This window comes from Myotis davidii, unplaced genomic scaffold (genome assembly GCF_000327345.1).
Source record: "Myotis davidii unplaced genomic scaffold, ASM32734v1 scaffold204, whole genome shotgun sequence".
NCBI classification, from domain to species: Eukaryota; Metazoa; Chordata; class Mammalia; order Chiroptera; family Vespertilionidae; genus Myotis; species Myotis davidii.
Window position 1 is genome coordinate 4744621 of NW_006299715.1, and position 11694 is coordinate 4756314.

Genomic DNA, 11694 nt, shown 5'->3' on the forward strand with positions numbered 1-11694 from the left:
CGCAATAGGCCCCTTCCGTCCGTTTCGGAAATGGCGGCTCCGCTGGGAGGTATGTTCTCCGGACAGCCACCCGGTGCCCCGCCCCCGCCGTCGGGCCTCCCGGGCCAGGCCTCGCTTCTTCAGGCCACGCCAGGCGCTCCGAGATCTCCGAGTACCCTGGTGGATGAGTTGGAGTCATCTTTCGAGGTAAAAGGAGCCGTGGGCGCGGGGAAGGTCTATGTCCCCTCCTCCCTCCCTGCCTGAAATGTAAGCTGCGCATGCGCAGGTCATCTCCATCCGCGATCCCCCGCACCCCGCTTACAAACGGGGAGACTGGCTCCGAGACTGTAAGTCGCTTGCTTTCGCCTCCACAGTGAGTGGGGCCCGTGTTCCACTCGGGGCAGCTGGCGGAGATGCGCGAGCGAGACGTTCCTGGGGGCACGTGGGCTTGAAGCCTGCCCGTCCCCATCGTCAGGGCCCTTCCAGGTTCCCACCGGCCGGTCCGCCCCAGCCGGTTCCCTTTCCCTTGAGCGCCCTTCCCTGCACACCTGCGTGTGTAGCACCGGCCCGCCCTCTCGGGGGCGCACCGTTACCCCGCCGCGTCCTGCGCCCTTCCCGCTGGGCTCACCTCGCAGCGACGCTGCAGTCGCGGGGCCCTTGGCCTGAAACGGGCTGATTTTAAAGGTGTGCGGAGCTCGATGCTCGGGTCGGGGAGGCAGGGCGGCTGGGGGTGAAGGACGGCGGGGCCCCGGCAGAGATGACCCCAAACAGGAGTCGGGCCCAAGGGGTACCCTGGAGCCCCAACTCCAACAGGAGCCCTCATTCAGAATGTCCCACAGGACGGGGGGTCTTTTTCTGATTTATTGAACGGTTACAGGGAATTGCCTGGGGGGATATTGTGATTTTTCTCCGTTAAACCAAATGGTGGCATCTGCAGGCAGAAGGGCCCGCCCATCTCGTCCGTGGCCTCAGTCTGGGCCCAGGTCTACCTGCTCTCCTGGGGTTTGGGGGTTCCTTCCTGCCCCCTGTGCCCCCCACCGCCCGTCCCGTCCTCTTTCTGGCCCCGCGGCGGTGTTAGGCCCTCTAAGTGGACAGAGCTCCCCGGCTGAGGCACACACACACCTGGATCCTGGGCCCTTTAGGGAGGACTCCCTCTTTGGGGCTTGTTTTTCCCCCTGACGCCGACCTGGCTCTTCTCTCGGGCCCTCCAGTGGGTCATTAGCTTGTGTTTATTGAGCACCCACTTCGTGCCGAGCAGAACCCCTGCGCATAGTGAACAAGGCAGGCAGTTCTCCCGTGGGGGCAGCTGATGATGGACTGCAGCAGGGATGAATGTCCGTGGAAAACAGGACAGCGGGGCTCGGTGGTGGAAGAGTAGAGGGAGAGGGCCTGTCCCAGGCGGTGGTGGTTTACCCGAGTCCTGAGTGGTGGTGCGGGTCCTGTGCGCATCGGAGGGAGCAGCGTGGGCAGGACTGGAACAGGGTCCCGGGCCCTGGTGTGGAGCGAGTGGGGAGAGCGGTGCGGGGCAGGAGAGACCGGATGGGGTGCCGACCGATTCCAGCCGCCTCAGCCGCGGCCCTTCCTCCCTGGGCCCAATCGAGTCAGTTTTCCACGTGTCTTCACTGGCACGATGTCTTGTCTGGTGTGCAAACCGGATGCTATCAGCTCATTGAATGACTTAAGGAGGAGCTGAATCTTACCCTAAAGTAGGGTTTTTGATGTACGAATGACGTTTTTTTTCTTCTGTGATATGTTTTGGCCACACAGGCTTGCTTTGCTTCTCTGGTGAGTCAGGACTATGTCAATGGCACGGATCAGGAGGAAATCCGAACTGGTAAGCATGCCCTCTTTTTAGACCTGGTTCTGATGGCTGATTTTACACGTGATGCGTCTCAGTCCTGCTGGAACCCTCAGAGAACTGTTCTGGGGAAGAAGACTTATGCAAATTGCTCGTAAACTGCTGGTGCTCTGTTCAGTTTATTAATTGACATCTTGTCATTCATGATGAACCATTCATGATGAACCTTTCATAGCAGCATTAGGACAAAGACTAATAGTGTGTACTGCTTTTGAAGTAAGTTTTGTTTAGTTTTTGAATAGGTGTAACAGTCTCTTGTGCTTCCTCCTCGCCCAGGTCCTGTCCTCAGAGGTGACCAGTGGTTCTGGTTTCTTTGTACTAGATTTTACATGTTAGGTTTTAACTGGAATCATGCTTCTTGCTGGAACTCTGGATTGTTTTTCTTCAGAAGAAGTGTGCTGTAGTAGGCCTCTTATTCACCTGATAAAAGTACAAATTATCTGCTATTTAATGTTGGCTAACACGTTGAAGGCTGGGGGTCAGTATCATTGCTGTGGCCAAATTTAAAATCCCAGATTACATCTATGAGAAGGTGATGTTTTGATATTCTGACTGTTCATGTATGAGGGAGATTTTTGTGTCAGATATTTTTTTGATTTAATATTTTGTGTGTTTTTTTAAGGTGTTGATCAGTGTATCCAGAAATTTCTGGATATTGCAAGACAAACAGAATGTTTTTTTCTACAAAAAAGATTGCAGTTATCTGTCCAGAAGCCAGAGCAGGTTATCAAAGAGGTATGAGCTCCATTATCTCCTTACCTTTCGAAACAGCACATGTTGTCAGGGTTCCGTCTCTGCTTTAAATGAAATCCTTTTTCCATTAGCTGTCGTAGGTCTTTATAGATTGAGTACAAATGTTGCTCATTGTCAGTGTGCGTGACAACCTGGACAAGTAGTGGAGGAAAGGGGGTGGGGGAATCAGGGCTTCACACAGCATTTTCATATGCTGGCTGTCATGGAAGGTGTTTCTTTTTTTTTTTTTTAATATATTTTATTGATTTTTTACAGAGAGGAAGGGAGAGAGATAGAGAGTTAGAAACATCGATCAGCTGCCTCCCGCACATCTCCCACTGGGGATGTGCCCGCAACCAAGGTACATGCCCTTGACCGGAATTGAACCTGGGACCTTTCAGTCCGCAGGCCGACGCTCCATCCACTGAGCCAAACCGGTTTCGGCTGGAAGGTGTTTCTTAAAGGAAAGGTACTGCTGCTTGAAAAGGTTGAAAAGCCAGAAATGGAACTCACTTTGGACAGGAGCTGTGATCTCTGCATCCCCAGGTGCCCATACACAGGAAGGGCTTTGTCCAGCTTTGTCCAAGGAACCCCAAATTAGTGTTCCGGCCCAGGCTCCTCCAAGCTCAGGACTTCATTATCTCAGTCGTGTGAAGTGGGGAATTTGAAGTGTGTTGGGGTGGCCAGGATGACCGGAGAGCTGCAGTGGCATTTCATGTTGGGCCAGGACCTGCCTCCTGCAGTGGGGAAGAGGGAAGACTCGTCCGCCCAAACGGCCAGTGGTGCCTCTATGAGAAACACTCAATTGAGATGAACGTTTTGTGGGCAGGGTTTGAAGTAACTACTTCCACAAGCTGACGAATTCAAATACTTTTATTCAGTGATATCCCTGTTGAGAAGGTGAATGGTGAGGTGATACTCTCATAGTTCATTACATCCGATCAGTTCCTGATTTGAATACTTCAGTAGTAACATAGGGGTGTTCAGTAGTAGTTGAATAGGTGTAAGTAACAGTCTCCTGTTACTAGCTTTATCTCTTGATAAAGAATTACAGTGCTAGTATTCACTAAAAAAACTCTTGAAAATGAGATCTTAACACTTCATAATATGAAATTTTAGAACAGCGATTGTGGATTCTTTTAAACAGTTGTTCCTGTGTGTTTCAGATTCTCACTCTTTCAGGTTCTCAGCAGTAGCCTTTGGACAGAGATACTGAATGCCTGGGACCAGGGTGGGGAAGAGACTGGTTTCTTTTGGCTGCTCTTTGATACTTTGGAATATTATAACTTGGGAATTACTTATTAAAAGAAAATGGGTTAAGAATAAAAACTCCCCATGTTAGGCAGACATTTGCCATTGGAAGAGTTGCTGTGGGTTATTCAATTAGTGGAGCCAAGCAGAGTAATGATGGGCCTGGTGTGGTTTAATGGATTTTCTTTGTTTTGAATTTACTTCTTAGTGCTCTTAATTATTCAGGGACCGCATTTGCTTCTCGCGAGTTCCTCTGACTTCGTCACCTTCCCTTGCAGGACGTCTCGGAACTGCGGAACGAGCTGCAGCGGAAAGACGCCCTGGTGCAGAAGCACCTGACGAAGCTGCGGCATTGGCAGCAGGTGCTGGAGGACATCAACGGGCAGCACAAGAAGCCCGCCGACATCCCGCAGGGCTCCCTGGCCTACCTCGAGCAGGCGTCTGCCAACATCCCCGCGCCTCTGAAGCAGAACTGAGGAAAGGCCGCAGGAAAGGGGCGCTTCTCGGTGGCATGACATTCTGGAAGAACTCTGCCAGAGAACGAGACGATCTGTTGTGTGCTCCCACCTAAAATGGTCCCGTTTTTTATAAGCTCTTACTTTATTATTACTTTATAAAATGTGCATGGCTTTGGTAAACCAAGTAAGTATTCGTGTTTTTAACAAAATTTAGAAAGTCAGTGTGATGCCACCAACATTCCTTTCTATGATTCTTTTTTCTGCTTGTTTTATTTTTTAAATGTTTGTGTAACTTTAATCTGTTTTGTGTTTTCAGTTTCAAATTAGTTTGTATCATGAGGGAAAAACTGGTCTGATCTGTGAATCAGAGGATGAGGATTTGGGTTGCAGGCCTTTTATCTTAATTAACCCCCAGTGGCAGTTGGTACAAATGTGTAAATTTGCCACGTTTCTAGACTGTGAACTACCTCAAGAAGAGGAATCTAATACAGCAATGTTTGTAACGCGTCCAGAGCTCTCAGAATGAGATCTTTCGTAAATACTTGGAAGAGGATTGTCATAGCCTAGGTTAGTGCAGTGATACTACAGTAGGATCCTTAAGTTGATGTTGATTTTTATTTGTGGTAAGTTTATATTTTGTGTGATGCTTGCTTGCTTTTTGGGGTTGGGAGGCTGCAGGAGGAGCAGTGATACATAAATGTCACATTGTGCAGTGAAGCATCAGTCTAAATAGCAGACCCCGTTCCCACTAGCAGGACTCGGGCAGAGATGAAGTTTGAGGGTTAGTCTCTTTTTGTTTCGAGTTGTGTTTGCTTGTGTTGTTTGTGTCCTGCTTTTGTGGAGCAGAAATTTCCCATTAAGGAAGGTTCTTGCTAATGGGTGGTGGTGATTCCAGGAGACAGGGCCTCAGGGTGGGGAGCGGCCTGCAGGGTGACCCTCAGTGACTTCCTCTCCACAAAGAGCATGTGGAGCCTCAGCATTTGGGAAGGTGCTTTACCCTCTCGGTGGTCACACAGGCCAACACGATTCTTTATGGAGATGCTGCTGCTGAGAAACACTGCTGGAGGCTGTGTCTGGCTGTCCCTGAACGAGGCTCTCCTTTCTTGGTTGTTTAGTCTCTGGCTAGATTACACCCCCTTACCCCAAACAAGCACCACTGTCTCCTGAGCAGGCAGTGCCTCTGGGGCTCGGTATCTTGACTTGTTTTGTTTTCTCCAGCCTTGAAGGCCCCTCCCCGTAAGCACTGACATCTGCTCGTGGTGCTGGATGCTCCCTGAAGCCTCCAAATGCCCTCCCAGCTGCCTGCGCCCTCCCCCCCTCCCCTCCCCCAGGACACAGCATTTCCTGTCTCCCATCAGCCTTGCTTGGTGCTCCCTCGAGGGTTAGTAATTTGTATGTGTCTCTGTGCCCTTCATGAGAATTAGGCATTATTTTCCTCTGAACATGCAGAGATCATGTATTATCTCTTCTACGTAGTACTTGCTTCCCGTTGTTGTTTGTGCATGTATGGTATATAGCCTGAGGCTAGTAGTCCCCTCACTGAACATGTGTGAGTTAAACAAAACTTTAAACAAATTTTTTTTTTTCAGATCACATGACTTCAGGGTTGTTAACCTGGCCATCTCATGCTGATTAGAAGCTGATTGGCAGCTTTGGATTTCTTCATTAAAAAACAAATTAAACATTTAGTTAGGCATCTTTCAGTAATAAAGCGGTTCTTGGTGAAAAGTTCAGGAACTGTCCTCCTTGGTGCTTAGTGAAAAGACTTTGAATTAATGTATGTATCAGTTATTGCCATTTTTTATTAAATTCAAAAAATTTCTAGCAAATAAATAATTTTTCAATTTTTTCTGTTTGTAAACATCATTTTCCTTTTAATGGCATCTTGCTGGTTGGTTGATGAACATAGAAATCCCTCCTTCAATGAGAAATAAGCCATCAGCTGGGAGTTCCCTTGTCTCCTCATTCCCATGATGATAGAAGCATGCAAAAAACTTAGTTAGCACATATGTAATGATTGGGTAGGATCTAGAAATTTAACAGATCTTTTTCACTCACCTGCAACAAGAAAGGAGTCCAAACAGATGCAGAGTGTTGAGTACAATCCTGTCCCTGCAGCAGGTGTTACGCCGAGGTACGGGACAGCAGAATGAAGGGAAGCCTGCTTTGCTCGTCATCAGGAGCTGCAGGGTGGGAAAAGGTTTCAGTCAACAAAAGTAGAATTGTGTGCAGTCTTTAAAACAAGATACAAAGTCCTACAATGCTCACTGAGCAGGAAGCAAAAGACAACTACAATATATTGATAGTGAAAAATAATACGGTACGTTACAGGTGTAAGTATTTGCAGTTAAAAAATTATCTTATTGGGGCCATGTGTTTTGATTAGATAGTAAATTTACCTTTAAATTAGGAGTTTTGAGATGTAATGCATTTCTCTCAAAAGGACATAAGTATGTAAGAGGCCACTTTTTATTTGAAGATGATCCGATTGAGGTCAATGTGAACTTTCCATTTCCAAGTACAGTCTTCATCAAATTTCACCCTTCTTTTGGAAAATCAATACAAGTCATAACCATTTTTATTGCCCAGTTGTTTAAAGTTTTATTCAAAGAGCAAAGATTTGACAGTGCATAGAATAAACAACTGTTCATGGGCCACCTTGCTGGGCCAGCACCAGAGGACTGAGAATACATTTTGCCCATTAAAAGATGTATTAAGTTTTGTCAAATCACACTGCTCCTTCAGAGGGTCCGACAGTTCAGTGTGGGCTGAGCAGGTCAGCACCGTGGATGGCCACTGCCTGTCCCCTTTAACCTACCAAGCATCCATGCAACGGGGACGCAGTGCATCATGAGGCAAATGGCCCAAACCCAGGGACCAGAGGTTCAGTAGATCTTTGACTTGAAAGAACAGATAATCTAGAAACCTTCACAAATGGCCAATTGGCATTGCAGATTGAAACAGAGGTATGACGGGGCGGGGCTCGGTTATTCACAAATCCTGGCAGTGCTTAATTCGAATTCGTGATTGGGATCATTGCCATATTATGTTGCTTAATCCTCATAAAGCCCCCTTCTGAGGTAGGTGTTATCCCCTCTATTAGCTACTTCACGTCCAGAATTAGGAAATCCAAGTGTCAAGGTCTGTGGCTGTTCAGTCCTAGAAGCTTCGAGTTGCTTGTTTTGTGTTTTAACTGGCTTCCTGGTTATTCGGAACTTTGTTTTATTCCTCTTCTTAATGAGGTTCGATGTGCGTCTTAAATTACATCGCTTACATAGAAACACTTTTCAAGTGGATTTGAGTTGCATCCTCGAAAATGAAATCCCTTTAAAAGTAGACCGCGGAAACCACAAAGCGGAGCGCAAGCTATGGACACGAAATACTACAGGCAGGTCATCAGTAACATTAACATTTTCCTATGATGTTTTCGGGTAACACGGGTTCCTTTTACCCTAACGTCAAGGATTTTTAATGAACCGGTGCCACAACGAACAGTATGAAATGTCAGTGCCAAAATCTGTTTAGCTATTGGATGCAAATCATATTACAAAGCAGGTTATTTGGTTGATTCATTTTTTAGTTCATTCCCTCAGTCAGACGTTTTAAAAGACATTTTTTTTCAAATGTCCTTTCTGTGACGGATCCCAAGGGTCACTTAGAAAGAAAAGTACTTGGTGAACCATTCCTGGTGGGCAGAGCCCTGTTTCTGCTGGACTTCTTTGGGTTGGGCTGTTTCACCATCTTGTGTCCTAAACAAAAATCAACAATAAAAAGGATTAGATGGTTTTGCAGTTTTGAAAATTACTCAGAAAACATCTTAATACTCCACCATCTTTTCAGGGGAAGAAAACGGCTTCTTTGCTCTTTAAAAAGTGCTGGAACGTGACTGGCCAACATTAGCATCTGGAAACCAGCTGTGAAGGGAATGTCTGATTCCAGTTTTGAAAACCAAAGGTTCTCCATTGTTTCACTTAAGATCATGAGGCATATTTGCAACATTTATTCCAGGCACAAATCTACATATATAAAACCCTAATATGCAAATAGATTGAACAGCGGAACAACCAAACAGTCAAACAACTGAACAACCAGTCGCTATGATGTGTGCTGACCACTGGCGGGCACGCACAGAACATGGTGGGCATCAGCAGCAGGCAGCAGAGCATGGAACATGGCGGGCGGCGGCTGTGGCGTGATGGTGGAGCAGGAGACAGGGAGTGCTAGACTAAGGCGGAGCATCGGTCGCTGTCATCAGAGTGAGCCTCTGGTGGTTACTGAAAATTCTTTGCTTCCACGTGCCATGGTCCCACCCAGTGCTCACACCCACTGCCGGCGCCGGCCTCTCTCGCACCCACAGCTAGCACCGAAGCTGCCACTCATACCCGCTTGCTAGCGCCCTGCACCAGTCCCAATCACTCAGCGCCATCAGCAGGTGCAAGCTGCGGCTACCTGCCCCGATCGCCCCTGATGGCTTCTCCACCTCCCCCTGCTCCTGAGGGGTGATTGGGGCCAGTAGCCGCCGCTCACACCCGCTGACGGCGCTGGCCTGCTCGCACCCACTGCTGGCATCAGCCCCAGTGGCTCCGCACCGTCAGCGGGTGCAACCGGGGCCAGCACTGTCAGCATGTGGGAGCGGTGGCAGCAAGAGCGTCTAAATGAGCTCCATGGGGAGCGGGCCTAAGCTGTCAGCCAGATATCCTTAGTCTGCTGTGGAAGCAGGAGAGGCTCCCACTACTGTCCCTGTGCTTGCCAGCTGTGAGCTGGCGGAGCACACTGACCACCAGGAGGCAGCTCCTGCATTGAACGTCTGACCCCTCGTGGTCAGTGTGCGTCATAGCGACCGGTCGTTCTGCCGTTCGGCCGATTTGCATATTAGCCTTTTATTACATAGATGGGAAGATAGCCTTAAACAGAGGTATAGAAGTACGAGATGAACCCGGGAGCTGGCTCTAGCAGTTAATACAGGGATGTGCTGGGGCTCCAGGCCTCAGGTTCCTTAGCTGTCAAACAAAGGGCTGGACTCATTGTATGACTGACCACCAGGAGGTCCTTGCAGCCCAACACTCATCGAGATGCATGCCGCTGCATTTGCCCAAACAGCCGCGGGCAGGCAGGGCCTTAGGAAAAGGAACAGTTTAGGAGTGGCCCTTTCTGAAATGCAAACTTCAAAGCCCAGAATTAAAAATTTTGCCTCTGAATGGATTCAGTGCCTCTTGTCTAACTATGAAAAAAAAAAGGTGTGTGTGTTGGGGGGGGGGGGGGGGGGGCCCAGAGGTGAATGGGCAAGCTATCCTCAGACAGAAATAGTCCCTCTTCTAAAGAATGGCACATTCTCTGCCCTTCCACAATCTTCCACTTGCCGGGACTGCCATTTCCCAGGCAGGGCTAGACCTGCTGCTCTTTGTATCTGTCCCAGTGCCGGGTATTGCACAGGTGCCAGGACGGAATTCCAGTTTTCCTCCTATTCCGGGAAAACGGGATCACAGCGCCTGCCCCTACCTGGTGGCCGCTTTCACGTCTAGAGACTGGGTGGGCTTGTAAGGCCGACCACCCCCGGGGCTGGGGTCCAAGCTGGGGGACTTAGTGATTGGCGGGGCGTTGATCCGGGAGCTCAGGTCACCGCTCAGAAAGTTCTTTGCGTAGGAGGCGAGGTTGGGCACGCTGACCACTCGGCTGGGCACGTCCTCCATCTTCTTCTTCTGTTTGTGTCAAAGGACAGGCCTCTTAGCGTCGCCCCAAAGGGGTGTTAGTGTAAGAGTCAGTGAGACCCACCCGACCGAAACCGTGCCGTGAGGAGGCAGTGCTTTTATTTACCTACTTCCATATTATTTTTCAAAGCATTTTCCCCTCTAACCTAGTTTGTGTTTTAAAAAAACGCACATGTCCACAGTCTCTTATCTGAAATTCCTGGGGACAGATGTGTTTTGTAATTCAAAGATCTTTGTTTAGATTTTAAAAGGCCACATCACACCCCCAGCAGGGATGGGGCCCATCTTGTCCTCAAATGCATGACTATTTCTGAAGTGAAACTTACATTTTGTCACGGTAAGAAGGATATGTAAAAATCATAAGTGATCTCATATCAGGTCAGCTGATATTAGATTTATTGTTCTGTGAGCCATTAAAAAATACTACTTTTTTGAGCTTTTAGGATTTGTGATAGCAAATGAGAGATTTGGTGAATATTTTTATTGTAACAAATTCCATAAGTATATAAGGAAAAAAATGTTAAGAAGTGGAAGATTCCTGCTCTTCCTACCACCAATTACTGTTAGAGCCACTACTAATAGTGACACATTTATTTACAGAAAATTTGGGGGGAAAAAACCATAAAAAATAAAAATACACGTCATCTTCCTCGCCAGACATAAACACTATTTAAGAATTTGGGTTATTTTCTGTGGGCCATAGTGAGCCTTCTTTTGACCGACTCCCAGCCATTGGTAAATACACTGCAGGTGCCTTAGAAGAATGAAACCAGCAGATCGTGCCATGTACCCAAACCAGCAGAAACGACCTACCTTCATGGAAGGGGTCAAATACCCTGGGTGAGGGTTGAAAGAGAAGGACCGATTCCGGTGGGACACTGCACTGGGGAACGCTGCGTAGTGAAATCTCCTCTCCTCCTGGAAAAACAGCACAACTGTGTCTAAATGAGCCTAACCACAGGGCACTGGGTGGCTGTGAGGGTGGAAGACAGAGAGAAGGAAAGTCCTGGGGAGTGGGGGGAAGCCAGGCGAAGGAGATGCCATCCAGGGAGCTGTGAGGAAGCGCCTTTACTCCTGGGGTCTTTGTGTCCCGGCCCCTCTTGTAAAGCAATGGGCCAGCTTATTTGGAATGCCTTAGGGAAGTTAGAGACCCAAGTGCTATCGGCACCTGAGAAGAGGAAGTTAACAAAGTGCAGGAAGTCAGTAAGGAGGCAGGTACAACCCCCATCTGGCTAATGTTGTTAATGTGTGCCACTTTTTCCTTCCTTCTGTATTATTTTTAAATAAATGGCTACCAGGCCGTGGTGGATGCCTGATACAGAAGCAGAGGGAGTCAAAGAAAGCTTTTCCCTTCAAGGGACCCAGGGGGTGGCTTTGCTAACTGGAAAACAGGTGGTCATTTTTACAGACGATCGATATAGAGGAATTGGCTTGCTTGAATCTGCTGACATTCAAACCTAAGGCGAGCCATTCTAGATCTCCCCAAATTCTGTTGGCTAATAAAGAAGAGTCATATCAGCCATGGGCAGATGCTGTGGGGCCTGGGAGTAGAGAGACTTTTTTAACCTTCTATTTTCCTGTTAATTTTTTTTTAGTGAGTATGAATTCTTTTGTAGAAAAATAACCAAGGATCTTTTGTAAGGTGGTTTTATGGTTATCATCATTAAAACCTGAGGTGCCCAGTGAAATGCCAGATGCAGGAGAATGC

General features: G+C 48.0%; 2 protein-coding genes across 2 annotated transcripts in view; one reads left to right on the top strand and one right to left on the bottom strand.

The window, feature by feature from the left end:
- On the top strand, positions 1-6127 carry MED28 (mediator complex subunit 28). Its single transcript, XM_006775848.2, has 4 exons — positions 1-186; positions 1747-1813; positions 2460-2572; positions 4099-6127. Exons 1-4 carry the CDS (start codon positions 31-33, stop codon positions 4294-4296), a joined length of 534 nt encoding a protein of 177 aa, XP_006775911.1. The 5' UTR covers positions 1-30; the 3' UTR covers positions 4297-6127.
- Positions 6128-6853: 726 nt separating this feature from the next.
- The window catches only part of FAM184B (family with sequence similarity 184 member B), a 62040-nt gene continuing 57199 nt past the window's right edge, over positions 6854-11694 (bottom strand). Inside the window, exons 14-16 of the mRNA XM_015571821.1 lie at positions 10800-10904; positions 9778-9977; positions 6854-8027 (exon numbers count right to left, since the gene is read on the bottom strand). Of these exons, the coding sequence (XP_015427307.1) occupies positions 7934-8027; positions 9778-9977; positions 10800-10904 (399 nt within the window). The 3' untranslated portion in view covers positions 6854-7933. The remainder of the gene's footprint in view (positions 8028-9777; positions 9978-10799; positions 10905-11694) is intronic.

Excerpts from the sequence above, each read along its gene's own strand:
- MED28 (XM_006775848.2), top strand. The coding sequence starts at position 31 with ATGGCGGCTCCGCTGGGAGGTATGTTCTCCGGACAGCCACCCGGTGCC. Across the intron at positions 187-1,746 it reads AGTTGGAGTCATCTTTCGAG|GCTTGCTTTGCTTCTCTGGT; the intron begins GTAAAAGGAGCC and ends TTGGCCACACAG. Across the intron at positions 1,814-2,459 it reads TCAGGAGGAAATCCGAACTG|GTGTTGATCAGTGTATCCAG; the intron begins GTAAGCATGCCC and ends TGTTTTTTTAAG.